Below are 19,205 nucleotides of genomic sequence, written 5' to 3' on the forward strand. Positions count from 1 at the left end.
GGCCCCAGGACAGTCTCCTGCGTTTTGCTCCATGACTGGTTTCCTCTCTCACACTCAGGAGCTCAGGATCCCTGGGGTCCACCTCTGCTTTGGCGCCCTGGCCGCTCACCTTCCCGGGAGGTCTGTGGCTGAGAGCCTGGGGCCCGCGGCCTGGAGCACACACAGCCGGGCCCCGTCTCTCCCAGTGCACGGGTGGCTCCGTTCAGCTTCCTCCTCTGTAATCTGGGGTGAAGATGGCACCTGCCTCACGGGGTCACGACGAGAACAACGGGTAGCGTGTGAGCACGATGGTGCTGGTCCCACAGCCCAGGCCACGCCTGCGCTGGGGTCACTTTGCTGCCTAGTACGTGGAGTCGGCTTCACTGCATGATAAGAGGCAAGGGCTTGTCCCTCATCTTTCTTTCTGCTCTGATGCTTGGTTGTGCCCGGTCCGATACAGACCCCTATGACTGCAGTGGCCCCAAATCGCCCTGAGACGCTGGAAGGGCCGAGTGCCGGCACACAGGACGCAGAGCTGCCCCAGCAAGTGGGAGTCTGGGGGCCACAGTGTGAAGAAGGAAGAGGGGAGCCTCCCGAGGGCTGTGTGCCCGGGGGAGCGGGGGCCAGGGGCCCGGGGAAGTCTCCATGGGTGCCACCTTCAGGGGCCCCGGGAGGGCAGCAGCTCCTCCGCTGGGGACGCAGCCATGACCGCGTCCACCCCTCTGGAGGGAGGCGAGACACCGGGTGTGTGATGGGGTCGCTGGGCAAGACCCGAGGAGAGGTCGGTGTCTCTGGGTGGCTTTTTTTGGTGTCGTTTTAAGAAGTTTTGATATGCTTCTTAACTAAAACACATTTCATCTACTCATCCTTTAAAAAAGTAGTTTCTGGTATCGGTAAAAATAAGAGGGTCTGTTATTGAACACGACTGCAGCTACACCAGAGAGAAGGTTTTATGGCAGCATCTGTGCAGCTCCATCAGGACACGTTCCCAACACAAGCTCCTCCCTTGGTAGTTCTTGCCGTGGACACCCCAGCACGGCCGCCACTTAGGAGAATGAACAAAGGGGGCAGAAGCAGACAATTCCCAGGCAGATGGTACAAGGAATCTCTCCATTTCCTGTCTATCCCGAGTTACAGGTTCCAGTGGCTCTGCCAGGGAGAACAGCAGAGAAAGGGTTTCAGGAGAGTCAACAGAAGCAAAAGCTGAAACCCATTCATTCAATAAAAGACACAGAGGATGCCAGCTAAAGACCCTGAAGGAAGAAAGGGATCCCACGTAAGCAATGGGATCCAAAAGACGTCTCTCCAAACACGTGCGCAGGCTGAGAAGGAGACCTTGGGTGGGACAGGGTCACAGGAAGGAAGGGGGGATGCGTCAGTGACAGGGGGCCTGGGGCCGCCCCTCCCAGCCCTGGCTGACAAGGCGGCTCTCTGAGCTGCTGCTGTGCGGACCCATGGGCTCCTCGCGGTGGGGACCTCATCCGACGCATCTCAGGCTCCTGTGTCCTTTGCCTCAGGGCGCGGAGCCGGCTGAGAAGGGCCCGCGGGAGACAGTCTTCTGTCACCCCCATGTACTGCCACCCCCAGGCACGTCCTCCTCTGGGGAGAAGCCCTGGCCCACTCCCAGCCCCATGACGTGATCTGGTGAAGCAGGTGGCAGAGGACCGGAACACCGTGTTCCTACCCCCGTCTTGCCATCTCCTTGCAAAGCTCACTCTTTGACTTTGGTTAAGAAGATCTAAAAATCCCCTAAATGGGATTGATGTTATTATCATTGATGAAGATAGTATTTGTAATGGAGAGCAAAGGCTATAATAAGCCTGGTGACAAAATGAGAAAAAGATGCTTACATTCAAATTTCCAAGGGGCTGTCCGGTTATAGGGGTAAAATAAATATATATTTCTTCCCTACATTTTACACAACAATAAATCCAAGATCGATTAAAGAGGTAGGTGTTAAAAAACAAGCTGCAGAAACGGTAACAAAGACGAATATACTCACCTGATGTCTGGGTGGGAATCTTTTTTTTAAATAAAAGCAACGGAAGAAATAACATAGGAGAGAGCGATAGACTGAGTTACCAAACAGATTTCCCATCCACAAGGCCGTAAAATTAAAAGGCAGACAAAAAACTCAGAGATTATCTGAAACAAACAGAAAAAGGGCCAGGAGCCTAAATGCACACACTCTCTAAACACTCTTATTCTGTCTAAAGTAACAGAGGAGAAACCAAGACTCCAGCCCCAACAGTGAACCTAATGGAGCACAGATAAGACACTTCGGTTTGGGGAAGATGCTCTCACAAACATGTCTGGTAAGACTGACCCCCGGGGCATAAGCTGCTGGAACACAAGCATACTGGGTCCAAGGTGGCAGGAAAAGGGAAAGGCTGTGTTCATGCAGGGGCAGGATTTTATCACTGCAGATGGCCCACGGGGGAAGTGACCGGGGCCAAGCTAACACGATGCGGAAGGACAGCTGTCACACAGGCAATGCCCTTCAGATGTGGAACAGCAGGCGTGAGGCCAACTCTGCAAAGGTGACTGGGCATCTCCGGGTCTGCAAGTTCTCGCTTTGCCGGGCTGAACCGGCACCTGACCTCACCACCGCCCGCTCTGGGTGGTGGCAGTCACTCGGGCCACCAGGGATGGAGGGAAAGGCCCTGAACGGTGCCTCAGCCATCTGACGGGCAGCTGCAGAGTGGTCCCTCCACCAAGAAAGAAAACCGACGTGAGAGCAAGTGCTTCATTTCTGAGGCTGAGCATTTCAAGCTGCCTCTGGAGGCTAAGGATTCCAAGGGATTTTGAGTCCCGAGACTCAGATGCATAAAAAAAAAAAAAAAAAAGCCCAGAGAGATGCTTCGTACATCCTTCCATTGCTACCGTGCCAACGAGTTACAGAAATGGTGAGACACGCCAGCCTGAGGCGAAATGTCCCCAGTAATCTGCCGCTGGGTGTTCTGGACCGGCGCAGGGTCTGGGGCCAGGCCGCTGCCTCCCCATGATCTTTACTCTCTGGCATGAGACATGTGAGTCTGGAATCGAGCGGGGCTTGACCGTATAGATGGAAAAACCCAGATGTCCTAGACTACTCTGAGATTCACTAATAAACTGCAGACATCGGTGATAAATTAAAATCTGTTATACTTCACATCAACCCTGTACTTGTGGCTGACCCGCGACGTGAAGGATTAGAGTGACGTGCTTTCCACGGTTGCTTTGCTCTGCACGGTAACCTGCAGCTCCAGGTGCCGGCTGTGACCTTCCCGTGTCCTTCAGCCTTCCGGGCCCGGGGCTGCCCCTGGGGCTGACGTGAAGGCGGGAGTGCCTGTAAATTTGTCCTACCTGAAGGGCACAGTTTCCTTCCCAGGAAAGTAGAGGATGAAGCCCACTGTGGGATTACCCTGCTGGACGTGACACACAACACAAAACCAGAGCTGCTTTCTGGAACCCCCCCACATACATTTTTCGGATCGGGCCCACGTCCCCAAGGCTTCCACGCCCCCCTCTCCATCAGACAACTTCAGGGGCACCTGCTCCCAGGTGCTCCTGTGGAACCGAAGGTGCAGGACATGCTACCCTGCTGATTTTCTTTCCTCAACCACGTGGCCTGTTCTGGACTTGTGGAGTTAAAAAGTTGGCTAATGCCCCTTGTGCCCTAACAAAAGGTCTCAACATCTGTAGCCCTTTGAAGTCTCTGGCAAGTGACAAACCACAATGCACGCAGGTGCCTTTTGCCAGCCAGCCGACAGCTTGGCGCCCTGAGCGGATTTGAGCCTTGAGGCCTCCTGGGAGTTCCTGCATCCCCACCCTCTGCGAGTCACCACAACTCTCGGAAAAATGGTCCATACGATCTCCTAGAGCCAGTCGGGAAATGCTCATGAGACTGATCTTGAAGTACGTGGCAACTGCAAGCTGCATAAGAATCCCTGGTAAGAATAATTAACCTACTTTGGAGGATGGATTTACTTAGGAGAGCTCCACCTGCAACGAGGCTGGGACCAAAATCCTCTCGTTAGAGTTGGACATCATTGCCTGTATTTGCCTGTTTTTAAATGACCTCCATCAATACACATTACTTTTACGCTACATTATATATCATGTCATATCATGTTACATTACGTTACATTATATTCTACTATATAGAGACTGTATTTGAAAAGAAAATGAAGCGTAAGATAAAAACAAGTCCTATCGGTCACGGTGAAGATGAGAGATGGCCAGGTAGGAGGTACACCTTAGAAAAGCCCTGGGTCGCTGTGGACGGGGCTGCGACATCCCTCAGGGACCGCAGGGCGTGGGGCCGCACGCGCTGCACGCAGCCGTGCATCTGCAGGTGGCCGCGGTCACGGGGAGGCCTGAGCCTTTTAACTGGAGCCAGACACCAGGCTGGTGAAGAACTCAGGCTCTGCCCGGCTGAGTGACCACACTTACTGCCTCCTGCCTCTGTCCACAAAAACCTGCCAGGTCTGCAGTTATATCCCAAGCGGTCTCCTGGATGCAGGATAAAAATCCACCTTCACACAATATCTTTGAACCTTCAAAGGTCTAATTCATAGCAAAGAGGGGCCTCCCGTGGGAAGTTGTGTTGCTAAACATTTGGTGGCCAAAACTTTGTACTGCTCATCACTTCAGAGAAAAAAGGAAGAAAACCATGAATGATGAAAATTAAAACGTTAGCCACATTGATGATCATATCAGGCACAAGATTTGTTGCTACACTAGATTATTTAAACCAAGACTGGGGCTTCCCTGGTGGCGCAGTGGTTGAGAGTCCGCCTGCCGATGCAGGGGACACGGGTTCGTGCCCCGGTCTGGGAAGATCCCACATACCGCGGAGCGGCTGGGCCCGTGAGCCATGGCCGCTGAGCCTGTGCGTCCGGATCCTGTGCCCCGCAATGGGAGAGGCCGCAACAGTGAGAGGCCCGCGTACCGCAAAAAAAAAAACCCCAAGACTGACATGGTTACTTAACTAACTTCTTTACCAGAGAATCCTTCTGTGGGTAAATCTTCAGCCCATTATGCTTTCATATTTACAGGCAATAAAGATGCAAGTAGTGAAAAAAAAATCTATTTCCTACTTTTTCTCTACAGTGTAAGAAATGCAATTCTGGTAGAAATGAACACATAAAGGATGCCAAGGCACACAGCCGGTGTATTACAACAAACCGGAGAGCTATTACTTAAGGATGATGTTTACATGTTACTTTTTGTCTTAGATCATCTACTGGGGAAACAGCTCCCCTAAATAGTAAATATCCCAGGGACAGATGGATGAGGCTTCCTGATGAGGAAATGATGCCCTGGGGGTGGGGGGCACGGCTGGTCCCAGGTGCCCCCCTCCTGGGAGGGGAGGAACACGGGATAGAGACCCCGCCACCTCCAAATCATGTGATTCTGAGTGTGCGGCTTCACTGCATTGTGACTCAGTTTCCTCATTTGTAAAATGAGGATAAGGGCACTTAAAACGTGTGCTTGGGATTTGTCTTACCTCCCCCCGCCTCCAGGAATCTGTGATCATCCCAACATGAGTCAAACGACATAAATGCGTCAGCGTGAAAACAACAGCTGCTCAAACTAAGGCACCGATTGAAGCTTAGTTTCTAAGTCAGTGTTTTTCAAACAAAGCATCTTGGTGTAAGAGAAGAGGAAATAAAATGGTGTCGGAAACCACATTCTGAGGTTTGAAACCAACCAGGCTGACTCTGACCAGGGGCTATTTCAAAATGTTGTCATCAGCGTGAATGTAATCCATGCATTTCTGTCCTGGTCACCCCGCACACTCCCGCATTCCCTCCTGTATCTGCTGACATTCGAGTGATGGAATCAGAGCTCTACTGAAAGAAAGGATAGAGGAGTGACAGAAACTGGGCTCCAAAGGACAATCCGACAGGCTCAGAAAGCACCGTTCGGGACCATTTCCGTCTTCTCTCCCAGCCAGGCTCTGGCAGTAACCCCCACACAGCTGGCCAGAAACACCCGTGAAGTGACCATAACGGTCTATTAGTTACTTACTAAACAAAGAGATTTTGCCAGAATAATATTTTCTTCCTTTAGAATCAACAGGACACAACTTCTTTCCTTCAAAGAAAGGAGCATGTATTACCTTTGGGCTTAGAAAGTTGACTTATAAGGAAAACGGCTGAAAAGTTAGTTAGGCATGAGAACACAGATGAAGTCACTGCAAAGACATGTTTCACACAGAAGCTCTCCCCACATCGTGGAGCGGTGTCTCAATCCTCACTGAAACGGAATTCTACACAAGGAGCCATCCTGGGGTGAAGTCTGTGGTCCCCAGCAGGTACCAGGCATCCTTGGTAACTAACACGATCACAGGCTCTTCACGTAGCGGGAGGAACCAGGGCTGAACAGAGACGTTAAGTCTTTCTAACCAGATGACAATTAACGCTCAACCCTCATCCTCGCCGCCCCCCCTGCCCCCCACTTAATCAGACCTAAGCCAAACCTAGACCAGAAGACTCCTAACACACCTCCAATGCCAGTTTTCATGGAGAAAACGACCAGAAATGAATACAGCTGACGGTGAACCTTGTGCCAGCAGCACCTCACGTGCATTGATGGATTTAATCCTCACATCAACAATGCTGTGAGGTAGATACTATTACTGACATCATCTCATTTAAGTAGGAGGAAACAGAGGCCAGGAGAGGTTCCCCAAGGTGACACAGCCAGTGGAGTCTAAGCCGGATGGGGTCCCAGAGTCCAGTGTCTGTGCTCCCAGCCACTGCATCAGGGTCCTCTTGCTGGCAGTACCCTAGAGACACCCGGATACTCATGCCCAGACCACATCCAGACCAGGGATTCGAGGAGTTGACCTGAAGTGACCCCAGCATTTTGTGAAAGTCCTGCAGGCCATTCCAGCTTGTGGCCCAGGCTGGGAGCCACCTTATTAACGTTTTGCCAGCTCACTAAATGGGGCATATGGAGATCAGGCTTGCTTCACTTGTGGTCTCATGCTTGGGAATACGCTGACAGTCTTTTTTGTTTTGTTTTGTTTTGTTTTTTGCGGTACGCGGGCCTCTCACCGTTGTGGCCTCTCCCGTTGCGGAGCACAGGCTCCGGACACGCAGGCCCAGGGGCCATGGCTCACGGGCCCAGCCGCTCCGCGGCATGTGGGATCTTCCCGGACCGGGGCACGAACCCGTGTCCCCTGCATCGGCAGGCGGACTCCCAACCACTGCGCCACCAGGGAAGCCCCACGCTGACAGTCTTTTAAACCAAATTCCTCTACAACACAAAGTGGGGCGTCACCCTTTGGAATTCATTATGTTTGGAATTCCGTACGTAGAACTGTCACCTGCGATAATTCAGTGTTGAGTCACGAATACAGAAACTTTGTCAATCAGAGACACTGAACACTTTGAAAGGGTCCTTAAGCGACGGGGGCACAAGCAGCGCCATCCATGCTCGCGAGGGGGGCTGCGGGTTCGCCTGGGGGTGGCTCACGCCTGCCTGCTCGTCACACAGTCAGCTGCTTCAGCCGTTGACATTTCCCTTAGAAATGGCGTGCCACCTCTTTAAAGAAAGGCAGGGGCAGGCACCTGACCCCTCCAAACCCATTTAAAGGAGAAGCAGAGCTGTCAGAGACTATTATCCGTTTGCCAAGTTATTTGGAATCCAAATGACGACGACGCTCCCTTCTGTACACGGGAGAGCCATCGCGTTTCTGAGAAACCATCCGGAGGTTTGCAGTCATTGCCGTGGGTCCTCTGCCCCGCTCTCCGTTTTCCCCTTTTCAAAATAATTTCACTGTTGAAGTTCCTGGTCTGCGCTCCTGAAGGGCACCGCTCTCACCCACATTTCTTTTCTAACCCGTTCTTCTGATTCACTAATGAGCCTGCAAACTGGTGATGCTCTGAGGATGGAGAATGGCTTACGAATATTCGAATCTCTCAGGCTAACAGAATGCAGAGGTGTTGGAGCCAAAACAAATCTAAACAACTGGCTTCTTTCACAAGGGAGGAGAAAAGAAGGTCTAGAAAGCTCAGAAGGCCCCTCGGTGGCTCAGAGACCTGGCCTCCGTGCTGGACGTCCTTGGTCCTCCTATCGTGGGTCCAAGCACCACCTCACACAAAGGACTGTTTTGTAAATCTTCTATATCTTCTCTTAGGGAAATAAGTTCTGATTGCACTTCTGGGGAAAAAAATCTGTTCTTTAGTGATGGACCATTTTGAAAAGCTAAAATAGTAGATGATACAAAATAACGTTTGGTTCAAAAGCTGGCTTTTAAAGGAGCACTCGGAAGTGGGAAACTTTTCTGACTTCACGCTTCTAAGTTTTACGCTTATGTGGCTCATTCTCACAATGTAAAAATGATTTTACATAGTCAAGTGTATTGTTCTGGAATATTACACAAAAAACTATATTATACAAAGTCAAACATGTTCTATGTTTGTTGAAAAGTTGAAATATAGAACGCAGAGAAGAAAATAAAAGCTCCCAATAATCCTATGAGTGTTTTCGTTTTGGCATATTTCCTACATGCATGACATATATTCAATATTCGTACACACCTGTACACGTGGAGGCATGCGTGCATTTAACAACATCACTATCGTTCTGTAACACAGTTTTATATCCCGCCTAATCCATGTAACCTTGTATCAGGAGCACTTTCTCAAGGACACTGGATCGGATCATAAACAACCGTGGAGACTTGCGTTCCCGTGGAAGCTGAGATCACCGAGATGAGTGTTTGCACACGCGCTAAGAGGTCAAGGCTGAGGCCGATGGACGGGCTGAACAAGGGCAGCGCCGGCCCAGCTCCTGGCTCTCTCTCACGCCTCCAGAGCAGGGTGAACACACAAGTTCCCCCACGGTTCCAATTTCTCTCCCACTTCTCCCTCTTCCTCCTTTGGGGGCAGGAGAGGGTGAGATGGTATTTGATGGGAAAGAAGGAACAGTTACAACTTGAGGAGAAAGGGGACAATTTAAGGGCACTGAGCACGTGCTGGTGAGGTTATCAGATGTGCTGATGGAAGGTGAGATGGCCGGGGGATCTCACCAGGAACAATCTGGTCAGAGGATGAGCTGACATGGCTTCTGCTTCGACCTGCCTCATCTTCAACCACAGGGAGCTGCCCGCTCTGTGTCTGAGAGAGTAAACCTCCATGCTTTGAGGATGAAAGAGTGGGTTTTAGCAAATGGCCATGTTATGTACCAGCTGTTCATTTTAAAAATAACAGCTTTCCCGAGATATAATTCACGTACCACTCAATCCACCCAATGTGCACAATTTGATGGTTTTTGGAATATTCAGAGTTGTGCAACCATCACCACAGTCAATTAGAAAACATTTTCATCACCCCCAAAAGAAACCCCATAGTCATTAAGCCACCCCATCTCCCTAACGCCCCAGGCCCCGGCAGCCACTCATCTACTTTCCGTCTCTGTGGATTCTCCTCTTCTGGATTTTCACATAAATGGAGTCCTACAATATGGGAGACTTTGGGACTGGCTTCTTTTTACCCAGCATAATGTTTTCAAGGCTTCTCCAGGCTGTGGCATGCATCAATACTTCATTTCTTTTTATTGCCAAATAATATTCTGCTGTATGCATGTACCATACTTTATCCATGAGTTCATGGATATTTGGGGGTTTTCCACTTTTTGGCTACTGTGAATTAGCTAGTGCTGCTATGAACATTCATGTACAAGTTTTTGTGTAGATGTATGTTTTCGCTTCTCTTGGTTATACCTAGGCTAGAATAGTTGCGTCATGTGGTAACTCTATTTAACTTTTGAGGCAGTGCCAGAGAAGCTGTTCACTTTTTTAGACAGTCCGATGATCTTGAACTAACATGTTTAATTTGATTTTCTATTGCTATGGAACTACTGTTTAGTGAAGAGATTATTTTATTCAAAGTTGGGGATAGAAAGTCAAAACCTGCTTTGTTTCCTATACATCTTTTAACGAACAATTCTTTAAAATTATATTATTATGAGGATCTTGGACTATTTGGCCACGATCAATCGACAAACAATTTTAGAAATATTATTATAGCTACAATAAAAAAACGTTCACTATAAATAGCACGGTTTAAATTATGTTGTTGAATTTAAAACTCCAGTGTCAACAATAAACTATAAAACCAAAACTGTATCATAGAACCCAAAACTTTTGTGTACAGAAGAATTACTGGGACAGTTTGTTAGAAAACTCAAATTCTAGGCTCTGCCCCAAGAGATTACAATCCAGTAGGCCAGAAGTGGGGCCTTGGGATCTATTTTTAACAACTTTCCCCAAACACACATAGGTGATTCTGATGTAGGCTCCAGTCTGGCCAAAGTGGGCAGTTTTTTTATTTTCTTTCATGGGTTGTGCTGACAATGTCAACTTGATTGCTGTTTTCTATAGAAATATTTACCCATCCTTTAAGAATTGTCTTGCTCACCTTCTAGATCCTTTTTTTTTTTTTTTTTTTGCGGTACGCGGGCCTCTCACTGTTGTGGCCTCTCCCGTCGCGGACGGAGCACAGGTTCCGGACGTGCAGGCCCAGCCGCTCCGCGGCATGTGGGATCTTCCCAGACCGGGGCACGAACCCGTGTCCCCTGCATCGGCAGGCGGACTCTCAAACACTGCGCCACCAGGGAAGCCCTCTAAATCCTTTTTGAATGGCCTCATGTGGAAGAACTCTTTCTTCCTTTGTATCTAAAATGTTTAGGTCTATATATATTTGGTCTATGCATTTACTGTTCTATATTATTGGTTCTATGTGGTTCAAAATAGATCTTATTTACCAGCTAGACAGTAAGTGACTTGAAGGCAGAGAATGACGTATTTTTGTGCTGCCCCCTGCACGTAGGTGCTGAGGACACTGTGATACAGGATCTAAAAATTCAAGAGCTGCCTTGACATCTCTGAGTTTCATGGGCCCCAAAGGCTTAACCATGAGTTCCCCTGCCCTTGACAGATATGCCCCCCATCTAGCAGGAAAGGCTCCCCACCCTGCTGGTTCCCTATAAGCCAGACCAGCTGTACCCCATCTGGTCTTTAACCTAACATGTTCAGTTCCCTGCCAGCCCACAGAACTATTCAAACAAGCCCATCACATCTTCCCTGGAACCAGGGGCCACCCCACCCTCTTGTTACTACAAAGCCTGAATGTCACAGTCCCTGCAACCCACTCTGCTCCCGTGCAGCCCTTCGTGGCCCAGCGTGCTGTGCAGTGCCCTCCTTCCCCAGGGATGAGTACAGGTGGCTGATAAACTCTGTCGTCTCACCTGCCCAGGCCAGGTGTTGTGTGCCCAGCCTCTAGCACTATTTAGGACACGGGTCCCTCCCTCACCAGTGGGTGAACAGGAGGTGGTCAGAGCTGCCGTAGTTGGTGCTCAGCTGTACGTACTGCTGGCTAAATGACGCTGAGCTTAGAATAGAGATTTTAGATAATAGCTTACCTTGACCTGAGTTATGTGTGTACACTTTTCTGGAGGGGAGGAGTATAGAAGCAGGGAATCAGGTGTTGGACTGAATTTCTAAAACCCAGTCCGGGGGAAGAAAGGGAAATAATACAGCCGTGAATCACATTTTGTTTAAAACTGAGCAATCCAGTCTGAAGGATGAATTTAGGCTGATTTGTTGCCCAATACAGCCAAAACAACCTCTTTTGCTTTCCTCCTCAGTGCTCTTTTCCCCAAATGGTACGTTACAGCAGAGCATATGTGGAGGATGGTATTTACACAATATGGCCTTCCCTCTGAAGATCGTGGAAATTGTGCAGGGCTCCGTTAAATACTCAGGAGCATGCTTGTATTGTGTATTATCAATCAGAGAGTAACGTGTCGACATACAGAAATCATGCAACACTAAACGGAATGTCTATTTCCCCCAATAACAAGCAGAAGCTAAACCACAGTTACGTGTCTCCCCCTCTGTGACCTCTCACCTTTCAAGGTGGCCTTCTTCAGAACCTTCATTGCGTAGAGCTGCCCAGCATCCGACCCCTTGACCTTCCTCACCAGGAACACCTGGTGAGAAAGAGAACACAGAACACCTGCAGCTGACATGACTGTAAATTCATTTTCCTTATTTGATTTGACACGGGGATACACAGGGAGTTTAGGAAACTCCAATAAAATAAATACACTGTAGGAAAAACCTAAATGTAAAATCTTCCCCAACATCTGGGATGTCAGGAAAAGTTCATCTAATTTATTACAACCCTGTGAGGAGCCGTGTTACGTGCTCGTATGAAGAATCACATTTGTTTTCGGCACCACTCACTTTCTACGAAACATTTTACATCAGAGGAAATAGCACCCTCCTTTGAAAAAAAGACCAGTTGTTTAGAAAAACAAACACTATTCAGAAGTTTTCAGGGAGGTCATTTGGTTTATTGTAAATATGCCCTGTAAATCCCCAAGGCGAAGACCACCCTGAGAGTCACTGCCAACCACACAGGACACTCTGGCTCTCAAGATGAGCTAGGCTCTCTTATTTTGATCTTTCTTCACCCAAATTTCAGCTTTGAGTAGCTTAAGTTTATAGTCGGAGTTGGTTTCTAAATGGCTCTCACATAATCTCACGTGGACACATCTGCTGGGATACATTGTGACGTGTATCGTGGAGGAAAAGACAATTGTTGAGAGGCTGAGCTTAAAAGTCCCATTCACAGTTGTTGAACAAAATTAGTAAAAAACAAACCAACCAACCTGGGGTATCCGTTACGAACAGAACACCTTCCACGCAGATGAAACAACAGTATTTGCTTTTCCTAACAGTATTTACCAATAGATGCAAAAATCTGCTATCACGACAGAGACGCGGGTGCAGATGACATGTGTGTCCAGAAAGCACAGGTGCTGCCCTCATGTGTGCTTGGAGCTTCACCGCGTGCAGTCGCCACGGATCGCGTTCAAACCCGCAGGGGCTGTAGGACAGAGTGATCTACCCACCGTACTGCAGTGAAGACGACTCATTACCCCAAGACGAGGCATTCATCATGGGAACGCTAGTGACAAGAGTAAACCCCCTCTTTCAAAACGAGGGGACAACGGAGAAAAATGAGGACAGGTATATGCAGGATGTGCGTTCAGGGAATACCCAGAGTCGGTCTTCTCTGTCCCCCTTTTCATTCCTTTCTCTGCCTCTTCCCCACAATATAAGGGGGGTCCGTAGGAACTCACACATGAATATGTATATGAGGTACATGCGTGGATTCAGAAGTAGGGAAGACTGTCCACTCAAGTCCACACAGAAGGCCGTGCTCACATGGCATCTGACCATGATGGTTTAGTTTCAAGGATGCAAATCTTGCATGGATCGCTTCTCATGAACCTGTTTTCTTTTACTGCAACTCAGGTTTTATTAATAAAAATGAGATGATGGATAATAATGGCTATCTATATTCATCTGTTTTAAAAAGGAGTTCTACTTTGATTTTCAAAAGAACAGGAAGAAAACCTCCACACTACCAATATTTGTCAGGCCCCTGCCACACGCCAGGTCCTGCAAGAAACACCCTACAGCAAGCAGAGCACCCGACAGGAGACAAACGCATTTCGAGAGAAACAACAAAAATACGGTAACAATTGACTTAAAAGTGGACTTAATACGAGTGAAGAGCTTGTCTCTGTCTGCCCGGGGAGAGCCCTCCCGTCCGAGGCATCCCGTGCCTCTCGCCTCTCCATCCTAACGTGATCCAGGAACACATTCTAACGCAGTGAGATAAGTTCCCGAACGACTGGACAATTTCAGCAAAGACAGCTGCCGAATCTCTAACACTTAACCCAGGGGACTTTCCATGTGCTCCCGCGTTTTATTTTTAGAGCTGCTTCTTCAGAAGCTCAGCCGAGACTCTGCAAAGCCCTTCCGTGAGCACACGTGGCGACAGATGCCGTGTCACCCGAAGCTGCCCTAGTCTCCATGTATTACCGCGATCAGCCAAATCACTACCTCGTTCTCTGAGCGAGATTTTCAACTCTGTCTCAGAACTGGAACCTGGCAACTGGTCTGCAGCGTCCCCTCAACACACGAGCCTGGCAACTGGTCTGCAGCGTCCCCTCAACACATGAGCCTGGCAACTGGTCTGCAGTGTCCTCCCAGCGCACAACCCGAGTGGATGGCGGCTGTGCGCTTCCAGAGGACGCCAGGGTACCAAACTTCCCCCCAGAGGAAGACATTTACAGATAGTCACGGGGGAGCAAGGACGTTTCTCATTGGGGTTTGATCCCACCTCAGAACGCGGTATCACAATCCGGTCCTTATCTGCCTGGGGAGACCGAGGGGCGGGTGATGAGCCAGGGAGGGGGCAAAGGCTTTGTTTCCACCTTCCTTGAAGGTCTCGGGGAACATCTGGGCAGCGCCACGCATTTTAACACTCGGACACCCTCTGCCCCATTCCTCAGAGTGTTTCACTGCCTTCCCACCGCCTGCTTGGCCGTTAAGGATAGGCTGTCTTCCTCTGGTCCCAAGCACTACCGACCCCCTGCTCTCCGGCCATCACTGAAATAATCATGGTCTGACCAAATTACTAATGGCCGGAAACTGTCCCCATTATTCCCAGCAAATTCCTTCGGCAAACGGGCTACTTGGCTCCCTGGGCTCTGCAGGGTGGAGCGTGGGGATGGCAGTGCACACTGCCCCTTGTGTGGTCCCGTCTGGGGACAATCCTGAGGCCGCCAGCCTCAAACATCCCTGTGACAGACCCTAAGCCTAAGCCGGGCCCCCCTTGGGGTTGAGCGCTGCTCCTTTCCAGCAACGATCTTCCGGCTGCACAAGGGGAGAGCGGGGGCTGACGAAGGGGAGTGAAGGGTGCGGACGGAGGACAGTCACTTGGGCGATTCCCAGCAGCAGCGTGCGGCCAGCAGCAGGCACGAGCGAGGAGGTCTTGGTGGCATTTTATCCATTTCCGCGTCTCCAACAGCTGCAGTCACTGAAGGGGTGAGACAAAGAACACAGGGACCCGGTGGGGGGTGAACGTGAGCCCGGAGCCCAGGTTCACGCCAGCTCCCTACTCTCTGGAGTCTCTGCAAGAGACGTCTGTGTAACAGGAGCTTCCTCCAGGATGCAAACATGTAGTCGTGCCCTTCTTCTCTCTTACCGAGAGCAAAAGGAAGATACTCCTGCATAAGGACATGTGATTTCCATTTAGAGATGAAGAATAAAATAATATGGGCAGTAGGACATATGGATTTCCCCCTCTTGTCGTTAGTTTGGCTTTTATAAAACATTCGTAACAAATGCTGCTGTGTGGACACATAAGATTTGTCATCGTGGTTCTCTAGTGCCCACCGTTCACAGGGGATGTCTGGGTGGAGCTTTCCAGAGCCCTGTTGGGTCGGCACAGCAGCCTCGTCCACCGGGAACCCTGAACCTCACCTCCAGTGTCCGCGACGGTCCTGATCCGGTGACCAGGCCCAACACACAGGCAGTGGTTGAGCTCGTGAGTCAGTAGTTAATGGAGGTTAAACATCTATAGGCATTGCCACTGCCTCTTCCTTTGATTTCTCTTCACTTACTTTTAATCTCTTAATTTATCTCTTTATTTATTAATACCAGAAGATATTAATCTTTTAAACTTTACTTTTTTATGCCTCATACAATGATGGCTGGGAAGGAAAAGTGTGGAGTGTTACGAAGCTTATCATTCCAAGGGGATTCCGCCCAACACCAGGATTTCACTGGTTTCCCAAAGAATTTTTTTTTTTTTAATCAAAATTGAAATTCAAACTTTGCAGGGAATCGGAAAAAGTCTTTTCTCCTTTCATTTTTAATGCCCAGATCTCTGAGCAGGGTGTCGTCAATGTAGCTTTTGTTCAGCCGAGTTTTGAACGGACAGACTCAGATCCATTTTCCTTGAGCTCAGAAGGCATTTTCCATCTCTGCTGCTTCCAGACACCCTGGCGGGAGGGCGCTCGGTGAAATCAGGGTCCTGCAATAGGCCGGGGTATCAGCCAGTGCCCACCCAGCAACCCTGGGCCCCGCCTGCGAGGTGGGTCCCCATCTCCATCACTGGGGACAGAGGTGATTCAGCTGCACTGGTCCCGCGTGTCCTCAAGAAACAACTCGTGGGCAGCAGCTCTGAAAGGGAGCATGGGGCACCTTGCTCGTCCCTATTTCCACGTCATGGTTCTTAGAGAAAGACTTATGCCGCTTCATCTTTTTCCAACATTTCTAATTAATGGGAAGACAGTCCATTACCACATAAATAGGTGTTACTATGTCACTATGTTTTAGTAACAGCTTTTTACCCTGAGAGCCTGAAATCTTCATTTCCCTACTTTCATAAATGCCTTATAAACCATATGAAATAGCCATTTTTGGAGGCCACAACACTTTGAACACTGGTAATTTCATATGGTTCAAACAAACATGTCTGTAGATACATTAGTATAAACTCATGTTCCATACCACATTGTGTAGAAAAGAAAAAATAAAATAAAAAAACATTCTACCTTTTAAGAATGGCAAAAGAGAGGTTTCACAATCAAATTTTCGTGGTCTGTAAGAGGTTATCTAGAACATCACTAACGAACTGTTAATCCTACATGAAATCGACATGCGCTGGATTTCATCTTGGCACAAAGTCCTATGAAGACTGGGGAAATTTGGTGAACGTCCACATACCACACATACAAAAATAGTTACTTTAAAAAGCCAGGACTCTGTTCTGCTTAAACTCTAGGAAAGGTTGGCTTCATGGTTTACCTCAGGCCCTCATGTTCTAGAAATCGTAAGTCTGTATAATTTCTAACAGTTACACCAAGGACGTAGAGATATTAGCACTGCCTTGGAATAATTCACTTATCCTCGTGAAAGATGTATTGACATCGTGCTGTATGTGGATGTGGCCCTATATAAAGAGACAACTATTTCTCATTTCCTGAGAGAAATCAGTTTTCATTTTAATTTGAAGGTGAAAAAGAAAGGAAACGAAAAATTCTAGTGCACAGATTCATCGTAGACGATTGCTAGACGTCTAGGAGTCATGTCTTATTTAATCCATAGAATAATTATAGAAAGTAGTTCACATGATGTCCCTTTCATAGATGGGGAAACTGAGGCTTGGACAGGCAAAGTACCTGCACAGTTTACACGGAGGGTGAGGCGAGCCAGCCTGCAGTCCCAGCCTCTTTGACTCCTTGGTGACGGTCACGTGAACCGGTCCCGAAGGGCGCCACCTTCTCTGTTCCTTTCTTCCTTGTTCTCCTACTTTTTCCTTCTTTTTGAGAAATACTTGTGGGGTATGCACTTCTAAAGATGCATGGCTCAAGTTCAAGGACCCTAGCCAGCACGGTGATACACTAAAGGCCCACGGAAGCTACAGGAGAGGGAAGGTGTGTGGTGTCCCTAAGCTCAGCTCCATGGTCACGGGCTTCAGGCAAACCGAGGCCCCAGCTCCAGCCACCACGGGACCCACCATGTGGGCGCTGCCTGTACTTCTCATTCCCTCAGCTTGGGGCCACCTCTCCCTTGGGCTCAGGAGGCACCTCTGCCGTCTCCTTCACCAGACATTCAAGTGCTTCGCCCTGACGTGCGGGACCAGCCCCAGTGGAATGAGACCCACTTGGAGGGAACCATGGACCTAACTTACCTTTCCATAGGACCCTTGTCCCAAAACTTTTAACAGTTCAAACTGGGAAGGGTCGGCCTTTTCAAAGCCTGCTTTCACATGATGACTGATGTCAATCTCCTTCACGATGCCCTCTTCCTGCAAGAGAAAAATGACAAAAATACAAATCAAGGGGTTCCTCTGGATTCGTCCTCTGAAGTTACAACAAGTCGGGTACGTTATGGATTTTCAGGATAGGAGTTTAAAGCAGTGACACCACAGAGCTTTACAAAATCAACTTGCTTATTTACACCAAGGATTCCGTTTGTGAGCCTGTAACTGTTTCCTTTCCCCATGGAGTTGTGTCATGTGGTCTTGCCAATATCTCAGTGAAATCCATTCTGCTTCTTAACAGTTTGGGCAAAATTTTGGACAGGGAGGAATGTGGGAACCATGGAACAAAACGAACCTCTGAGAATCTGTCTTAACGTCTACACTGCTGTGGTCAAAAAGGTTATCAGGGGCTTCCCTGGTGGCGCAGTGGTTGAGAGTCTGCCTGCCGATGCAGGGGACACGGGTTTGTGCCCTGGTCCGGGAAGATCCCACATGCCGCGGAGCGGCTGGGCCCGTGAGCCATGGCCGCTGAGCCTGCGCGTCCGGAGCCTGTGCTCCGCAACGGGAGAGGCCACAACAGTGAGAGGCCCGCCTACCGCAAAAAAAAAAAAAAAAAAAAAGGTCACCAATAGGGATCCACAGGCAGAAGTCGTCTGTGAATGCAGATTTTTTTTCTCCTCCTTCTTATAATTCTACTCGCCCTTACATTTTTGCCAGAGCTAATGCAAAGGATGATTCATTGCCATCCCAGAGCTTATATTTCAGAAGAAGCAGTCAGATAGGATTTTCTGCCAGTCCAGAAGCCTTCCCAGTAGGAAAAAAAAGCCCTTGATCTTTAAATTAAAGCACTGGCAGAAATCACTACAAACTCTCACCAGAGAACTACCTGTCCCCAGAGACGCACTACTTCACCTGTAAGGGGGTATGCCACCTGTCCACCACCAGCTATTTGACATGGAAAAACTGTCAAGTAGGCGTTTTTCTGTGGGGAGGTGCATGAGGTCACTCAACCTGCTGTGACCCCCTCGGCAGGCAGGTGACCCAGCTCCTGCAGTGCAGCATCCCCGGAGGGGTCCGTGCCCCGGACTCCAGGATTCCTGCCCAGGGCCCCGCGTCACCCCTCCTGTGAACAAGCAGCCCAGCACCCAGGCCATCAGGTCTCCCCAGCCCAGCGCATCCCACCAACACGTCAGCATTCACCTTCCTGAGTCATCACTGCCTGAACATTTCGACTCAAAGGCTTAGAAGCAGATCTCTCTTAACATTGCATTTCGTGTAGATTCTTGCTGTCCAAGTACTTACAGCAAACGCACTCAAAGCACATACCTAACCTCCTCCTCAGGAAGGGCGTTAAAACCTCAGGCTGCTCCCTGATGATGCTACAACGCAGTTAATGTCCCATTTAAAATCAGTAAGGTCTTGAACAGCAAAGACTCTCAACTACCCATAGAAAAAGGAACCAAGAGTTTCACATTTTAGATTTTAGAGTTCTGCATTCATAGTGACATTTTGGCTTGAACTTGCTTGAGATATTTTGTTTTCCTCTTTCCCAAGAATTAAAAAAAAAAAGAAAGAAACAAAGAAAAAAAAGAGAAAAGG

At 48.9% G+C, this 19,205-nt stretch overlaps 1 protein-coding gene across 8 annotated transcripts in view; it reads right to left on the reverse strand.

Moving 5' to 3' along the window:
• The window catches only part of RPS6KA2 (ribosomal protein S6 kinase A2), a 348,783-nt gene that overhangs the window by 72,591 nt on the left and 256,987 nt on the right, over positions 1–19,205 (reverse strand). For 5 of the 8 annotated variants that reach the window (XR_016395277.1, XM_022560954.3, XM_089922246.1 and 2 more), the window contains 3 exons: positions 17,535–17,651; positions 11,886–11,967; positions 5,995–6,060 (listed from right to left, as the gene is read on the reverse strand). Coding sequence is in view for 7 of the 8 variants with exons in the window: in XM_022560954.3 (XP_022416662.1) it covers positions 5,995–6,060; positions 11,886–11,967; positions 17,535–17,651 (265 nt within the window). In the remaining variant the exon portion in view is untranslated. The remainder of the gene's footprint in view (positions 1–5,994; positions 6,061–11,885; positions 11,968–17,534; positions 17,652–19,205) is intronic. The other 3 variants (XM_022560937.3, XM_089922245.1, XM_022560974.3) reach the window with 1 other exon arrangement.

This window comes from Delphinapterus leucas, chromosome 12 (genome assembly GCF_059928025.1).
Source record: "Delphinapterus leucas isolate spDelLeu-1000000601 "Yukka" chromosome 12, BTC_Dleu_Yukka2, whole genome shotgun sequence".
Lineage (NCBI taxonomy): Eukaryota > Metazoa > Chordata > Mammalia > Artiodactyla > Monodontidae > Delphinapterus > Delphinapterus leucas.